This window comes from Aplidium turbinatum, chromosome 2 (assembly GCF_918807975.1).
Source record: "Aplidium turbinatum chromosome 2, kaAplTurb1.1, whole genome shotgun sequence".
Classification (NCBI taxonomy): domain Eukaryota; kingdom Metazoa; phylum Chordata; class Ascidiacea; order Aplousobranchia; family Polyclinidae; genus Aplidium; species Aplidium turbinatum.
Window position 1 is genome coordinate 5578999 of NC_137473.1, and position 18796 is coordinate 5597794.

Consider the following 18796-nt stretch of genomic DNA (forward strand, 5'->3'; position numbering starts at 1 on the left):
ATAGCCTCAGAGGCTATTCTTACAAGCACCACTCAAGCATTACGTTTGACATCAATATGCGCTCATGCGTGATCTGGAGCTGGTATACAAGTCGCCAACCTGGTTAAAAAGGCGATGACATCACAGAGGAGGAATCCACCAAAAAATGGTGTAAAAGTGGGGTGAAATCAGTCAACTATGACAAAAAAAGCATGCAGGTGTCCGCCTTTACTTAGAAAAGAGTTAAACTTGACCAAGTTTAACTATTTATCCGAAGAATACTTCTAAAGATACCAGCATTTAATCAAGAACATATCTCTGTCGTTTCTGCTTCGATTTTTACAATTGAACCATTGCTGGAAAGCACAAGCTATCGTTTATCCAAATGAAGGTCAGCCAGACTCTAAAAGTTAAAAATATTTCCTAGGTAAAGAGTTAAACTTGACCGACTTTAACCATTTATCCCAAAAATACTTTTAAAGATACCAGCATTTAATAAACGCTAATCTAAAGAACATATCTCTGTCTATTTACAAGCAAAAGTTGAGGTTGATAGCTTTTTCACAAAGCGAGCAACCGGGCTTCAAACACAAGCAAATAGCGCCCGATGACTCGTTGCATTTCCGAATCGAAGCAAGTATACAAGTCTCCCCGGTCTGCAATCATTATATGTCTTTATTAAATTAGTTGTAAGTTGCTTGTTTCTGCTTCGATTTTAACAATTGAACCGTTGCTGGAAAGCAAAAGCTATCGTCTACCTAGATAAAGGTAAGCCAAACTCTAAAAGTTAAAAATATTTCTTAGGTAAAGAGTTGAACTTGACCGACTTTAACCATTTATTCCAAAAATACCTTTTAAAGATACCAGCATTTAATAAACGCTAATCTAAAGAACATATCTCTGTCTATTGACAAGTAAAAGTTGAGGTTGATAGCTTTTTCACAAAGCGAGCAACCGGGCTTCAAACACAAGCAAATAGCGCCCGATGACTCGTTGCATTTCCGAATCGAAGCAAGTATACAAGTCTCCCCGGTCTGCAATCATTATATGTCTTTATTAAATTAGTTGTAAGTTGCTTGTTTCTGCTTCGATTTTAACAATTGAACCGTTGCTGGAAAGCAAAAGCTATCGTCTACCTAGATAAAGGTAAGCCAAACTCTAAAAGTTAAAAATATTTCTTAGGTAAAGAGTTGAACTTGACCGACTTTAACCATTTATTCCAAAAATACCTTTTAAAGATACCAGCATTTAATAAACGCTAATCTAAAGAACATATCTCTGTCTATTGACAAGTAAAAGTTAAGGTTGATAGCTTTTTCACAAAGCGAGCAACCGGGCTTCAAACACAAGCAAATAGCGCCCGATGACTCGTTGCATTTCCGAATCGAAGCAAGTATACAAGTCTCCCCGGTCTGCAATCATTATATGTCTTTATTAAATTAGTTGTAAGTTGCTTGTTTCTGCTTCGATTTTAACAATTGAACCATTGCTGGAAAGCACAAGCTATCGTCTACCCAGATAAAGGTAAGCCAGACTCTTAAATAACCAATGCACTATGGTACTTCCACTATAATAGTGGAAGTACCATAGTGCATTGACTATTTACAAAAAGTGAATACCGCACATGTTAAACAAAAACTGTACATATTTTGAGCACAGCACAGTAATTGTTAGGCCAGATCATCACCCATGTGTCCCTCCTCTCCTTGCCTAGATGAGACCTGCCATTTGTCCTCGCAACCCTTTTTGTTTCCCGACCAAACTGAGAAGTTTAGAGTTTCGTTATTTGTTGGATGCAAATAGACGCATGCTTACATTTTTGACCACCTTAAAACACTAAACCAGTTTCTGCTCGACATAGCCTACAGTGTTCAATTTTTGTCCCAGGAATCAACTTTTCAAGCAATACTTTCCCTACTTTGTGTGCACTAACATCCTAATTTATATGCCATTGTTAACAATTACGATATTCGTGAATTCATTTGAGGCTTTGGGTACCGGAATCAATATATTTGAACTAGCAAATTCAATCCACAACACTTTCCACAAGGCTGTTACTTAACACTAAGCACGCATATGCGCTGCGATTTGTGGTCGTGTTAGAAACTGAAAAAAACCTTGGTGTGAAGATCACAGAATTGTTCAAAATGTGAGCTCAGTAGCCTATTAGGGAAAAGTGGGGCGTGTTGTCACAATTTTTACAAATCAGCATATATCTCGTTCTGTACCAATAGTATCGAGATGCTAGATAGTGCAATTGAGAGAGGTATCATTCGACTTCTTTTTGCTACAGCTAAAGTTTTTCTGGATTATTTCGTTTTTACATAAATGCATGTTTAATGCAAGTGAATGGGCTGTGACAACACGCCCCACCCCGGGGCGTGTTGTCACAGAGCATGGGGCGTGTTGTCACAAAATTTCTGCACATGCTTTATGATTAAAATATGACAGAAACCAACAAAAAATGGTTTTAATACAGGCTGAACGAATAAAAAAATATACGAAATGCAAAAAAATTTAATTTCAACATATTGGTAAAAATTTTATGCCCATTGTCAAAAACAATAAAAATGTCATCTTGAGAATTATTTGTCATTATCGAATATATGTGTGTATCATTATCTAATATTAATTTTTATTACCTAAAAAAGCGTTGTATTTTAACAAATACGCATATTACCTCGTTGTATAAGCATAAATAATTTTTTATGTTTCTTAATATTAAAAATGCACACCACGGGGCGTGTAGTCACAGCTGTGACAACACGCCCCGTGGTATGAACTCACGTGGTTTCAACAACCATGTGTACATCTCTACTTGCATGTCTTATCTGTTTGGTATGATGAAAAGAACAGGCTTAAAGCTAACGAATGGTACCTTTTCTGATCAGTTATGATCATACCTTAGTTTGCCAGACCATTTTTTAGTTTAGTTATAAAACCTGATTTTGCCCAAAATTCAATGGTACTCCTCATAATTTCTGCTGTGGTGACAAATTTATTAACCTTCACTGCTTGTACGAAAGAGAACTGAAAACTATGCCTTCCATTGAAAACTCGTGGTTATACGCTTAGGTTATCACATGGAAATCGTGCTGTGACAACACGCCCCTGTGACAACACGCCCCACTTTGCTTGCAACTGCATGGTGCTATCAACGTGCAAAACAACTCGGCTCCAGGTCCCCTGCGGTCACAGACACGCATATTATCCCTGAATAGGGGGGTATCGCGTTTGCCAATCGCTCATTGTTGCCTGGTTTGACTGCAAACAAGTCTGTTCTATGTAGTTGCTTTCTTCATTGCGTCCAGTATGTCAGCACAATTGCTTTATCATCGCGAACGCCATTGTCACTTTTCCTCATCCACCTTTCCCAGGCTTGTTCGCGATGAAAGGCACAGAGTAACACGTAGCAATCTGCGGAACAAGAAGTCGTGGGCACTGAGTGGTAAAGTACAGTAGCAACTTAACAGTGACGACACAAATGCATGAGCAATGGAGACAGCACACAAGCAACGAAATTGTTATTGCAATTCACTAACTTGAAAAAACGCTTTTGATGGCCTTGATTTCCGCCTCACATTTATCGGTCATGAAAAACGAAGGGTTCCAGTTTTCTGACCACCCTTTTACAACAGAAAGTGCTTCTGCTATGTCCGAAGCTTGTTCATTTTGGATAATAAACGTAGCAACAACCTGGTAACCAACATTCGTTCTGACGCAAAGAAAAAATAGAGGAAGGGAATACTTGGACGTCTTGTAAGTTGCATCCAAGAGGCAAATGCCTTGGCCGTAACGATGCAACAATCGTATTCTCTTCATCTAAGATGAGTTACAATCAACTAAATTTTCATCTTATGATAGTAGCCTACAGAAATAATATACGGTACTGTAGGCTACGTAACATTGAAAACCACCAGGCCTACTACGTGAATATGGTAAAAAATAAATTGTCTCAAAACAAACATTGGTTGTGACCCAAACCCTGCCTTTGGTTACCGCTGAACATGTCACTTGGTCCAATCAATAACACCACATAGGCGTATGGATTTGGCAAACTAGATGGAAAAAATACAACAGAGGTCAGTGAAGTAGGCTAGGTCACTTTGAATCAACAAAGCTTTTACACCTGAAAACTGCGTGTCTTTAAGAAACGAGATGAAAAGTTGATGAAACAGAACACATTTACATATGTTTATAGCATTTTTTGCAGTTAGTAAACCGTTTCCTCTTTTATGATGCCTAACCTCCACTTTGGTGAAAACACTGTGCTTTGCAAAAACCTTTTCAGAATCTTTGTCAACAAAGAAAAGGCTTATTATTGTAGTATGAATATCAACACTTATTACACTAGTGAATTACAATGACAGGATGTTAAAAATCAACATTAACATGGCACCGTAGGCTATGCTCGTTTCTGAACAACAAGCTTCGTTCCTGCTTTTGCTTCGTACTCTTCAATGGATCTCATGGCATCTTCAACTGAAGCCAACCACTTCAACAATAAACAATTGATTTTTTATTGTTATAAACTTATGGATCTTCATCACCCATTTTTTGCCATAAGAAATCAAAGCATTTATGCCATAGCCTAAGATTACAGTGAAGAAATGTAAATACTACACACATGCAACAAATCTGGATTTAGCGAGTATAAGGTAGCTGATAGTTTGAAGCTCCAGTTTTTCTTCTTTCCTTCGAGTATAAATAGACTATTTCACCACATTTAGGTTTGTTTTATTCTGATGACAGCTCCTGATGAGTCAGTCAAAAAAAAAACTGCAGCTTCGAGCTACCTTTTACTTGCTATTTTCAAGTTCTGTACCACCATTTGCTATGAAAGAGTTCAACATATACTAATTGTGTGAAGTTGGAAACAGTAAAATAGTTGAATATTGGTGAACTGTTGAAGGTCTTGTTGGACCGTAGTATATTGCAGCAACTACATTACAAACCTGTACTAGTCCATGACTTTCAGCCAGCTCTCCCAAAGAATGTTAAATGTCCTAAATGAATCAGAACTTTTAATGCCAGGATTGGATTCATTAGTCATTCAAGAACACATCGTTAGCGTTTTATGTGAGGACCATTGAAGAAACGATTTTTATCAAATGTTACAAGTTTCAAGCATAACGCGTCAAGGCCAATAAGTCTTTTCGTAGGTCACGGTTTACATATCCTTGGTTTGATTGACACACCGAGATTGCAATATCACCTGAACATTCAATGTCACTTCTCCATAAGGTTGCATTTCCTGCAGAACCAAGACTTCGTTTTTGGCGGCATTGTTCTACCAAGACATCTCAGATGGTGCCAATCCAGACACGAGTCGCACATGATGCTGTCGCCGGCATCAAGATCTAAAAAACAGGAGGTGCACAACCAGCGGCCTTTATTTCGCAAAGTAGTCAGTAGGTTCTCCATCAACTTCCAACCGTCAAAAGAAAAATGTCTTCGCACAGAAGCAATGGCAATGTTTTCATCTAAACACTTCATTGGAATTCTTTCGGGCAATGTTTCAATTTCATTTTCTTCGATCAGTCGATCGCTGAATGGACGCAAGACCTCTTCTATTACCTCAGAATCGACAAACCAACTGAGTATTGCTGAAAAATATGACCATGGGTGACTTTGTTTGATGTAGCCTACGTACGCTTTGACGTAGCCTATCGGCTAGGCAGGCCCACAGAAGTCAAAGTGTAGTTTTTTAAACTAACGTAGGCTATAACAAAAATGAAGTCACACAAACATAAATGCAACAAACCTGCTTCTTTCTGAAAAGCGACTTCAGTCTGAATGGAATTGGTCCGCTCTTTTTTTGTCTCTTGCGTGGTAACCCAATGACTGTCAATCCAGCTCCTTTTGGCCTGCCACGTTTCATCATCTTCGGTGGAAATTTAATTGATCCTGCATCATCTGTTAATAAACACAACGAGAATCGAATATAAGCTACAACGTAGAAAACATCACTATTTCAACGTTTTTATTAAAAAATTAATAAACATAGTGCATTATGCAATGCAAGAAAAAAACAACTAATCAGAAATGAATGTTTCAGAAACAGCACATAGGCTACTTGTAAAAGACTGAATAGAACTGGACGGTGTCTGCATCATAATCGCACTGGTATCAACGGTCGACAAGACGTCACCGGGTGTGTGCTGTAAAGTACTGTTTGAGACCGTAGGAAATGCAATTCCAGGATCATTGCTGGAAGATGTTGCAGCAGCACTTCCAGTATCAGTGCCTGAAAAGGATCATGCAGTTGTTCACAAAAGCAGAATTACTGAGCATCTGCAACCTTGTATAATCGTAAATTAGTGCGCATGCAGTACATATTAGCCCACCTATTGGATAGCTCAACGCCATAAAAATCATTGCTCAAAAAAGAATTGACTGCAAAAGTGCAAAATCACGACGCAAGTTGCAGTAACTAACCCATATCTCTTCAGATATTTGAAAAAGTAGTCTAGTTTTTCTGATTTAGTAAATAGTGCTAGCATATAATTATAGGCCTACCTTTCTGAGTTTGACCCAAAAAGTTCACAACTTGGAATTTCTTTCCTTCCTGCAAGAACTCTGCAATTTGTCGTAAATTATCCAGGTTGTATTGGAATTCATCCATTCCTTGTTCAGATATCATTAACGCAATCTTCTGGGAAATATCTTGAACCCGGCGATACTTTTGCTGTTCTGATAAAACACATCTTCTTTGAGGCTTGTTAAGAATCTCAACAGCTGGTAATGTGGATGCAGGACCGTTGTCCAGTGAGTTTCTTGTCAGGCGATGGGATTTAAGAAAATATTGCATTGTCCACCGGTTCTGAACAAAGATTGGGATTGTACTCTGACATATGGAGCTGCCTTCTAACTGCCAAGACATGCCTACAAGGTAGCAGCATTGATGATGTGAATCCACAAGGACATGCTGTTGTTGTGACTGCCAATTCCCCATGGACACGAGATTTTACTATGGCAGAATCATTCAAAATCTCTGACATGACAACCTTTTCCGCTAACTTGAATTGTTGTTGCACATGAATATATGCAAATGGTGTCAGTAGCTGTTGGTATTGTCTCTCCGCCACACTTGAAATCGCATCCATTGGAACCTTAAGGAAAGCATTTGACGCTTTGTGGTCACGTTCGGTGGAAAGAGATTGGATACATGCCATCAGATCTTTAAAAAACATTGTCATTCCTGAGTATTTTGTTATGACACTTTTCAACTTTCCATTGATGGATTCCAGTCGATTATTAGTTCTGTTCAAAAAATTAGCTTTCAAGTTGCTCAGTCTATCCACCCATTGATGTCGAATAGCATGCCAGTTATCGTTATAATATGTTGTGACAGCAATTGGGACTGTTTCAACGAATTGGTTATACATTAACTTATAAGCTGACTCATTTTTGGCATTTGCCAGTTTTCCTAAAATTTCAAGTGATACCTGCCTTTGGGCTGAAGAAATGCCTAATTTTTCCATGGAAACTTCTCTACGAAAAGTGCGAAGGGTATGAAAATAGCAAATTAAAATTTCTGCAGTAGGTAGCATTTTCATCATGGCATCCCGCTCTGTCATGTCTTTGTCAGCCATTACAACCTCCACTTTATCCCAAGCTGGATTGTGGAGTTTAAACTGAGTTAACAGCTTGCTGATAGTCAGTTTGTCTTCAGTGGCTACAAGCCACAGACACACAATTTCACTCTGACCTAAGCCATCAACATTCAGCATAACATATATAATGGCATTCTCAAGTCATTAAGTTTGTAGGTTGCATCAATCAGCAGCATTTCGGGATATGCCGCAAAGGTTTCCCGCATGTCTTTCGTTTGAAAGTATATCGCCTGCAATTGTTTGTCATCATCTGCAAACACATCTACTGCGGCACCTAAAATGAAAATAAACTGAGGATTAGTATACCCTACAAAGCAAGAATCTTGGCAATCCTGGGCCAGACTACATCAGATTTAAAAGCAAAAACATCAACTTTTAGTGAAATTTGTTTTCTATTCTATGTTATTCTAATTATTGGCCAGAGGAAGGATGTTTATGCCTTTGGTAATATTTACATCATATAATCAATGTTCCAACTGAGCGGTTGTATACCACTCTCACCCAATTCTCTAAAAGATGCCACATGGCAATGCTTAGGGTCCGTTAAAAGGATCCATTAGGAGTAAACTTTTACGTAGATTTCAAGTTTAGCAATGTTTTCTATTTCTATCCACTCAATGTAGAATTGTTTCAAGATATTGAAGACCTTTGATTGAATTCCTTGATCCCGCTTTCAATCTTACAATCCCCATAGCGCCTTATGTTGCAACAAAAATTTTTGGAGCATGAGGTTGGGAAAGTAGAATGAATTCTTGTGAAGAAAATGAAGCAAAAAATACTCTCAATTGACCCTTTATAGCTCAATGTTGCAAATTTTCCACACGTTGTAGGGTTCTGTGTTGGTTATACTAGACAAACGTTTTCTGAATAGAAAAACGTCTGAAACTTAGATATTTTTCTTGTGTAGCCTACTATGATGTGCGTACTGGTAATCCGCAGTTCACTGCAGTAGACGAAGTCTATTGACCGGTAAACCAGGCGGTCAACACTTTAAATTGAACTAGCAATGGTGGGAATTGAACCCACGTCATCGAAATAATTCATCTGCAGTCTAAACCATTACAGCGAGAGGTCAATCGCGAATTGCTTAATTGACATTATATCTGAAATGGTTTAAGAAGAATGCTCACACACAATATCATGTGACAATCAATCTGCAGCAGCGACCTATAGATTGCAAATACGCCTACGGTGTTGACCAATGTTACAGGCAACCTGGTAGCCTATTCTTGCATTGCTGCAGTACTACAATGATGCAAAAAAAAAAAGATTTATCCAAGGTCATGACCCTGACCACAGCTTGCACACACACCTCCGGCTCTAGGCCGGAGTCACATCACCTCCAGCCCGGAGCCAGAATTTGACCGGAACCGGAGCTCATTCTATCACTACTTATCATACTGCACATGGAAAGTCATCTCTACTATTTAGCATGAACATATCTTGTATAACAAACAAAAAAGTTTTGTCTGTCGACTAACCTTTTTCTTTCTTCATTTCATTAATAAGTTCATCATAGGTGTTTTCATACAAAGGTCTCTGTTTTGCGGCAATATTATGCAGATCTTTAAGAATAACTGTTTTTCCTGTAGAAGCTGCAATGTGCTTTTGTACCAACTTTTTATTTGCTTTGGTGGCAAGCATTTCTCCGATCACACTGCTTTCTGTTTCATTTAATCTTCGTTGTTTAGGCATCAAATTAAATGCATTCTGAAAAATAATTTATATGCACATAATCAAGAAAACGACATATCATTTGACAGGTGTCCAACCCACAGAGATGGGCAAGATCACCAGGTTTGGTGAATCGGCGGCTTGAATATGACCAGTTTCGCACAAACTGGTCATATTCAGCATGTGCGTAGTAATGCGCGCAAAGTGAAATGACCACTTTACCGTGTCTTACGATGAAGTCAAGATCAGAAAATCTGTCTTGCAACATTTTTAACGTGTTTTAGTACAGTAGCAAACAATATTTGAACTTCAAGTGTCATAATCAAAATGCAATTGTACACGAAAAGTAATTTTTTGGATAGAGGGGGGTTTTAGACGAAAATTTCAAATTTTTTTTACTAGAGTTCTTAGAATGTACTATTGTATCCTAAAACCTGGGTTAAAATTGAATTTGAAAAAAAAAGCCGATTAACCCCCCCCCCTAATGTTATTGCTCTTTTTTATCCTTCACATAATTTCTGATGAAAGCCTCATCATATACAGAGCAAGTGTGACCATAGCTCAAAGGCTATGACTACTACAAAGGGTTATTTCCACTTACTTCATTGAAATCATGATTATGATCATTGACATTACTAATCTCAGTGATGCATAGCGCTTTTCCATCTGACGTTGCATTTACTTTGATTCCAAATGGACAACCTTTGATAAAAGTACTGAAAAACAACAAAGATGAGGTGACATAGGCCGTGTTGAATCACCCATAAGTACACTTGAATTAGCCATAACTCACGTTGAAGTAGCCTACCTGCAAGTCATGTCGAATTGCCCATAAGTTGCATCCAATTACCTATAAGCCCACCTGAATTACCCATAAGTCCGGCTGGATTACCCATAAAGTCACGTTGAATTACCACAAGTTCAGCCGAGCATTCTCATAAATCTAGTCGATTTACCTACAAGTCACGTCAAATTGCCAAAAAGCTGCGTTGAAGACCCATAAGACATGTCTTTATGGATAATTCCATGAGACTTACGGGTAATTCGACAAATTGTGCTGATGAGCAATTCGACGTAACTTATGGGGAAATTGACAAAACTAATGGGTACGGTAATTCAATGCAACTTAGGAATAATTCTGGGCATGACAATTCAATGGAAATTACAATAGACAGCATGCGGGAATGGTTCAGCAGAATATATGCATTTTGCTAAGTTCTCAGCATTCATAAGGAATGTAGGCAATTTGCACTTATGCAAAACTCAATCTATTAGCAAAACTTATGCATATAGGCTACATGAGTAGCTCAACCTATGGGCACCAAGGACAAAACCATCATTACTTACCTTTGATTTGGTCTTTTTCCTTGACTACATGATTTGGGTGTTCTTCCTCCATGCACACAAGCATACTGTATTGTACGATACTTCAACTGCTCATTCCAGGTTTTTGTGGATGTAAGTGCTAGACGTCGTTTTGCGCGTTTAATTGTTATGGAATTTCTCACATAAACATTGACAAAGTTTTCTTTTTCCCATTGCCTCAAAACTGTAATATAATGCTCCCTTCGTAATCATGATGACGATGGATTCATTGACGTGTAGTTTCGATCAGCAAAATCAGCAACTACCGCGGTCCACTTTGCGATCAAGTGTGCAGCACAAGCCAATACGCATGCGCGCGAAATACGTATGAGCGTCGTCGGATGAAACGCCTGAGCGCATTAAGGTCTTGCTCGAGTAAACAACGTCTTGCTTGAGTGGTGCTTGTAAGAATAGCTTCAGAGGCTAGTTTTACAATATGTTGTAAGAATAGCCACTTCGCTACAAATAAGACAAACATTTTTAAGGCCTACAGTTAAAGGCAGGTGAATTGATTATTACACTACTCAATGTCCGCTTATTACTTGCTGATCTTTGAGGTCAGTTTTTGAATTGTTTGCCTTACTTTCGGTGGTCGTTCTTCAGCTTGTGGCCTGCTGGTCACTTTATCTGGCTCTTACCACAGCAATTAAAGACATGGGTAAAGATCGCATTAAATGCTTCATGGTTTCTGGTACATTCAAGGTTTAACATTTGGCTCAACATAACTTTTGAAAAAAAAACTATGAAAAGAGCTTGGAGAAAAAACATTCCCTTGTTTAGAACATCTGCAAAAGTTTTGCAGCACGTCTGCACCATTGGTAATCAATAAATCATAGTAAACGAATGTACTCCAATTGCAATAATGGCAAAGCAAAGTTTGCTTGGTTCTGACAAACCTCCATGGTCAGCCATTTCAAAGAATTCCTCTTTGAGAGTTTTGTTTATCTGAAATGTTCAAAGCAAGAATGTTGCTAGTTCAAGCCATCTTCTTTATGAAATGCTGAATGAAATCTTGGTACACAGCAAGGTTACACCATTCTAGAACTAGACTACCAGTTGTAAACCAGTAACATTCATTTTGAAGTTAAGCTTAAGAAAACAAAACACCCTGTAAAACCAAAACGTTAAGCTAAAAGTGCAACAGCCTTAATGCAGCTTATGACACTTCAAAAAATACTTTTACTTTGCAAGTTATACCGGTAGATGTAGAAAAAATATTTTATTGTTAAAAGGGATATCAATAGACCAACCAAACTTTCAGCTAGTCCAGTATTACAAAAAGTATTTCATGTGTTTTGTTTAGTTATTGGCAGACTTCAAAATCAATCGTACCTCACTCTTCAAGTTTATGCTAAAGAAAAGCTAACCTACAAAACATGAACGCTTTCACCTTATGCTAAAGAAAGGTTTTAATCTATGCTTTTGCAAAATTTAGACAAGGCATTGCAATTAAGTTATGCAAAGTCTTATATAATTTGCCCATTTATGACAATCGTTTTAAATTGAGCTGTCTACTTCGTGGTTTAACCTATAACAGTAGCACAAAAAGTATGGTAAACCCACCAGTGTATAAAGTGGTTTCAGTTCAACAGTGGGGGAAGAACAAGCACCTTCTCGTGGTCCCTCCCGTCAGTACCATATCTTTGAGAAAAGATATGCGAAACGAAGCTTGTCACACTCGAGCAAACCAGGCCCAGGTTCAGCCCAGGGTGGATAGGGAAACGCCCTTCTCAGGGCGCGGCAGCTCCTCTGTCGAAAAGTACCGATGACCCATCGTACTGCAGCTGAACACCGAGGGCATTACTGCCAGCAAGCTCAGCATCATCGAGTATCTGGCCACAAAACATCAGGCCCTCGTTATTCTCCTCCAGGAGACCCACTGCACATCTGTGGATAAGTTGGTATTACCCAACTTCACACTCGCAGGCGCAACCATCAGCAGGAAACACGGCCTCGCCACGTTTGTCCATGAGCAACTGAGCTGGACGCCAATAGACCAGTCCAGTGCCCAGTCGGAGATAGAGTGGTTATGCATAGACATATCAGGCTATCACATCATCAATGTCTATAAGCCACCACCCTCACGCTTAACACCAACAGCTATCCCAGTGTTCCCCCAACCCAGCCTCTATGCTGGCGATTTTAATTGCCACCACGTCGACTGGGGCTACAACACCACCAACACCGACGGAGAAAGCCTGGCCTCATGGTCAGCCAATAACAACCTCACCCTACTGCACGATCCCAAGGGTGCAGCGAGCTTCTTCTCCGGACGCTGGAACACTGGTACAAACCCCGATCTGGCTTTCGCAAGTGATGACCCCGATAATTGCCAACCGGACAGACGTGTGCTAGAGAAGTTCCCCAGGTCCCAACATCGACCCTCGATTATCACGGCTCCAACGCTCATAATGCCTGTCCCGAGCAAGCCTGTTAATCGATGAAACTTCAGAATGGCTAACTGGGAGTACTACAGCCTCCTCACCAATGAAGCCACACAGTATCTCCCATCCCCTCACACCAACAACGTGGAAGAAGCCTACCAGGACTTTTGTGATGCAATAACATCAGCGGCAAAACAATCCATCTCCCGCGGCCGACGAAAGACCTACATACCGTGCTGGGACAAGGAGTGCAAAAGCCTCTACTCCGACTTCCTCCACGCCCCTCAGGGCAATGACACCAACAGCTCAGCCACAGCTCTGCTGGCAAGGCTGGACTCAAAGAGGAAGGAGCGCTGGACAGAAGCCGTTGAATCAATCGACTTCACGCACTCCAGCCGCATAGCATGGAGTACACTGAACAACCTAACTGGCAGATCACGTGCCTCTCGTCAACAATGTCCCGTTTCAGCAAATTCCATCGCCTCACAACTTGTGGAGAACGGGAAATACAAATCGAGAGACCGTGAATCCGATAGATCCGTCTTGCAAGAAATGACGGACCTCTGGAGGGTAACAACCCCAGACGGGGACAACATCTCGGGTGAGTTCACCCCGGAAGAATTTTCCGCCGCCCTCCAGCACATAAAGCCAGGTAAAGCCCCGGGCCCTGACCACCTATGCCCGGAGTTGATACTCCATGCTGCTGCCTCCTTAAAGTCCTGGTTAAAAGACTTCCTTTCCTGCTGTTTGCGCCACCTGAGAATTCCCAGAATCTGGAGAAGAGCCCTTGTGGTTGCAGTCCCCAAGCCGAAGAAGCCCCCAGGGGACCTGAAGAGTTACCGTCCAATCTCACTGCTCTGCATTCCCTTCAAGATCCTCGAGAGACTCATCTACGCCCGTGTCGAACCAATAATAGATCCGCAGCTCCCCCGTGAACAAGCTGGTTTCCGACACGGACGATCAACCGTAGATCAGGTCACACTTATGACCCAAGACATTGAGGACAGCTTCTCGGCTAAGAAGAAGGCTGGCGCCGTGTTTGTTGATCTCACGGCTGCCTATGACACCGTATGGCATAGCGGCCTTACCTGCAAGTTACTCCGTCTGCTCCCTGACAGACACATGGTCCATATGATGATGGAACTTGTGCAAAACCGCAGTTTTACCCTCACAACCGGTAGCGGTCGTCGAAGCAGACTACGCCGACTTAAAAACGGCGTCCCACAGGGCTCAGTCTTGGCTCCTCTCCTGTTCAACATATACACCTACGACTTGCCCCCCACCATCTCCAGGAAATATGCTTACGCAGACGACCTGGCACTCCTGCACTCAGCAGGAAACTGGCAGTCAGTGGAGAGGAACCTCAGCCAAGACATGCAAACACTATCAGCGTACCTCCAGAAATGGAAGCTACAGCTCAGCAAGTCAAAGACAGTGTCGGCGGCCTTCCACCTTAACAACCGGGAGGCACAGCGTGAGATAAACATCAAGATTGATGGGGAACGCCTGCCCTACTGTGCCGAACCTACATACCTCGGCATAACCCTGGACAGGTCACTCACGTACCGCCGGCACTTGAAGTCACTGCGCAAAAAACTATCTACACGCGTCGCACTTTTGAGGCGATTGGCGGGTTCCGGCTGGGGAGCTGGTGCTAAAACTCTTCGTACAGCTACCCTAGCCCTTGTTCATTCCACCGCTGAGTACTGCGCGCCGGTCTGGTGTCGTAGTTCTCACACCCACCAGATTGATACCGCCATCAACGATGCACTGCGTACTGTGACTGGATGTCTGCGTCCCACTCCAACGGACTGTCTACCCATCCTAGCAGGCATCCAACCCGCTGAGCTACGCCGTAAAGGAGCCACGATTTCTCTCGCTCGCCGCGCTTTGGACCCCGACCATCTCCTCCATGCAACACTCAAGAGACCACCACCTATAAAGCAGCGGCTGAAATCAAGACGCCCCTTTGTGCCTGCCGCACAACAACTCCTTAAGAACGCAGAAGAACTTGGTTTAAGTGCGGCACACTGGACGAACCACATGTGGAACACGGAGTGGCAAAATCACACCTCCACGCTCCGTGACTTCATACCCGACGCCGATCCCCGTCCACCAGGGATGTCCCTCGCAAGGCTTGCGTGGGTCAGGCTTAACCGCCTGCGAACTGGCGTCGGCCGCTTTCGTTCGGACATGCACAAGTGGGGCCTGGCTCCTTCATCAGAATGCGAGTGTGGTGCCACGGAACAGACCGCAGACCATGTCATCCACCACTGCCTAATCCACCGGCCTCCACACGGTGCGCATGGTCTGAGAATCCTGGACGACGAGACTGCTGAGTAGCTGAAGATTTCCTGCCCTCCAATCTAGCCTGGAAACATCGCTCATACGCCATCATCATCAGTTCAACAGTTGCCAATTCCAAAGTTCTACCACAAAATACGAAAAAATAAACAACCAAAATAATTAAAACATATTTATCTTAAACACACCTTTGTGGGAATAGGGCCCGTCTTGACTTTAAGTATTCAATTGCAACCAACCTGTTTTATTTCAAATACTGGTAATTTTACTAATGTTGTCGTACTTTAACTTTTCTTGAAGATAATGTGATGTTTTTAGAGATGTTTTGGTATAAGGGCCCAGCATCTCATTGGTACCGGGCCTAAATTATCTTCTTAATGGACAAGTAGGCTACACACAGTAAACTTTAACAACTAAAAAACACATTGTTACTGAAACGCACAAGTCTATTACCTGTGGGCCCCCTGAAACTCCATTACAAAATAACTACAACACATTTATCTTAAACATACCTTTGTGGGAATTGGGCCCTTCTTGATTTCAAGTATTCAATTGCAACCAACCTGTTTTGTTTCAAATACAAATGATTTTACTAATGTTGTCGCAGCCTATTTTAACTTTTCTTCAAGATAATGTGGTGATTTTCGAGATATTTTAAGGGCCCAGCATCTCATTGGTACCGGACCTAAATTATCTTCAATGGAAGTAAGGCTACACGCAGTAAACTTTAGCAGCTAAAAAACAAGTTGTCACTGACGCGCAAAAGTCTATTACTTGTGGGCCCCCTGAGATGGTGGGCCCGGGGGCCGGGCCCCCCTTGGCCCCCCCTTGACACAGCACTGCATACAACATATAATAGAAACATTTGGTCTAATTATTCATCTGAGGCCGTCGATGCCTGGTTCAGGCAAGGCAATTGAAGAAGAAGAATGCTCAGCCTTGTTGTATTGTTGTGTCTTATTCATACCTAACCTGTAAGCAAAATGTATAAATGAGGAGCATACAAAAACTTCATTTTAGTGGCGAGTTTGGGGGGGGCTTGAGCCCCCTTAGCCCCATGCTGGGTGCGCTACAGATTGTTTGCAGTGGCGTAGCAGCCACTTGGCGGTTCTGGCTCTGCGCCAGGGGCGGCAAAATGAGCTGCACAGTGCACACAGCACGAGAAATGAAGTAATGCAAAATAAAAAGTAAAACAAGAAAATGATTTACAAAGAGACAGCTAGCACACCTTAAAAAATGCAAGGATAAAACAACAGCTAAAAAGCTCGAGTTGCTTCTTGCGTGATGTTGGATGGCTGTAGCCTGTACTCCATCTGTTGTTCAATTCTTAGTACTGTAGCCTAACATCTATTACGTCATAAATCTGTTGTTTCAATTGCGAGCTGTGAGAGGGGTTTCTCAAAGCTCAAAATGATAGTCGTATTTACGTTCTACCATGAATGATGATCGGCTATCAGCTCTATCGATTCTTTCTATAGAAAGAGACTACGTTCAAAAACTTGATTTTGAAGATATTGTAAGAAATATCCTATACCTACCAAATATTTCTTAACAGATATTATTGCTGATTTTGCTTCGGCGAAAGCTCGAGAAGTTCAATTTTGAGGCGGCTATTGATCTTTTATTTGCTTAATACAATTTGTTGTCCATTTTTTGTCTTTTATTTTTGACCAGGGATGCCAGCGACAAATTTCCAATAAACTTAGATTGTGTGCTAAAAAAAACCCAGATGAGGCAAAAAAAACCCAGGTCCAGAAAATATGTAGTAAAGCGGTTAAAAAAACCTGCGTGTGCTTTCAGCACTATTTTAAATACTTATATATATAATTATACAAAATGATATCCATGCTTATGTTGGTATGGTAGTTAATATATAATGTAATATAACTATATATATACAAAAACAAGAGCTTGGTAAGCCTATATGGGCTCACAGCAAAGATTTTGGTTCAAAATTACTTTTAAGGTAAAGCGTCTAGCTAGCAAGGTTCAGTGTGTGTTTAACCAAAATTTCTAAAACTAACTAGATGTATGAGTGTAGGCTATAGGCTAGCCATTAAAGTTAGTTTTGACTTTTGAACTAAAATTTTTGCAGTGTGAGTTGTAGACTGCGGCTGAGGAGAATCATCATGCCTGCATACTGCTTACAGTTTGTTGTACAACTACGATAACTTGGTTCTTAGCAATAAACCCTGCTTAGCCTTTTTCATTTGAACTTAATGTTGAAAAGAATAACTCAAATTCACAATAAATAAATGTTCAGTAACACAAATAGTTGTACTACTCCAATTTTTAGTCATCCACATTTTCATAAAGTTGGATCATTTCTTGAGCATCCTGTACCTCACTGACTGCAGTAGCTGATGCAAAAAACATTACCGGTGCCTTATCATTTTTGTGTTGCAGTGTGGACCATTTATCGAAAATCCCAGTGCCTTAATACCATGCAAGCTCTGTACAAAGTTAAAAAACAAAAAAACCTAGATTTACCTAAATTTGAAATAAAAAAACTTAAAACCCAGATGTGGTCAAAAAAACCCAGATCTAGGTGGAAAAACCAAGCTCTGGCATCCTTGTTTTTGACCTTAACGCTGAGACAGTAAGGCTTCTTTCTCAAGCAATATAGAACTTCTGAGACGCGGCACATTATTTGTAATTATTTTTATTGAAAAGATTGCGTGAACATTAAACTATTTCAAAATTTGCTGCAGTCTACTTAAAGCGGCATTTTCAACGAAAGCCAGGGGCGGCAGCATATGCTCCTACGCCACTGGTTGTTTGTGACGTTTTATTGTGACAGCAGCAAAAAAATATCAAAATTTGAAACTCCGATAGCAAAAGAATGGGATCCAACACTATATCAACGTAACTAAACATTATTTTCAAAAATTGAATATGGCTTACCGATCCAGGCATAGACCTGATCGCCTCTACCCATGGATGTAGTTTCTTAGAAGTCATGCGGTAATCGGACAAATCAAAAGTTTCAATTCGAGACGGCATAGACTTGAGGAATGACGTCACTGCAAGGAAGTCATTCTGAGAGTCGGAGTCGTACATCCGCATCCTCCCTCCATCAAAATGCCTTCCTATGGATCCGATTGTGTAAAATTGTGCTTTCAATGGTGGTAGCCTAGTCTCCGCTTATTAAGCCCGCGGTTAATAGGTCCACCCGCTTATTAAGCCCAATTTGGTCCTTTCGAAATTACTGAAAGTATAGAAGTGACAGAGAATCGTCCCTCGGTTAATAAACCCAAAATTGTCCGGTCCGAATGTGGGCTTAATACGCGGAGATGACCGTATTGAAATTGATATTAAATTGTAAAGTATTTTGAGCAAAATTATATGCTTCCAAAATATTTGGGTCGCGAAGAATTAAAAGTATTGTTTTTTGGGTCGGGCAAACAATTTTTTGCGGACCCTTGCTATAGAGAACTTATTTTCACTCACTATGACGTAACCGAAGTTGAAAAG

The 18796-nt window shown here is 40.8% G+C and overlaps 1 protein-coding gene across 1 annotated transcript; it reads right to left on the bottom strand.

Annotated features, from left to right (window-relative positions):
- Positions 1-7705: 7705 nt before the first annotated feature.
- LOC145765629 (uncharacterized) lies at positions 7706-18388 on the bottom strand. The gene is made up of 5 exons (XM_082577461.1): positions 18227-18388; positions 10617-10681; positions 9871-9985; positions 9077-9305; positions 7706-7869 (listed from the first exon to the last, which is right to left on the bottom strand). The coding sequence occupies exons 1-5, from the start codon at positions 18386-18388 to the stop codon at positions 7706-7708; spliced, it is 735 nt and encodes a 244-aa protein (XP_082433587.1).
- Positions 18389-18796: the final 408 nt, after the last annotated feature.

What these genes read in the sequence shown, in the direction of transcription:
- LOC145765629 (XM_082577461.1), bottom strand. Translation starts at nt 18,388, where the DNA reads ATGCGGATGTACGACTCCGACTCTCAGAATGACTTCCTTGCAGTGACG. An exon ending in GGAAAAAGACCAAATCAAAG is followed by an intron (nt 9,986 to 10,616) that starts GTAAGTAATGAT and finishes GTTGTTTTTCAG; the next exon opens with TACTTTTATCAAAGGTTGTC. An exon ending in ATAATCATGATTTCAATGAA is followed by an intron (nt 9,306 to 9,870) that starts GTAAGTGGAAAT and finishes ATTATTTTTCAG; the next exon opens with AATGCATTTAATTTGATGCC.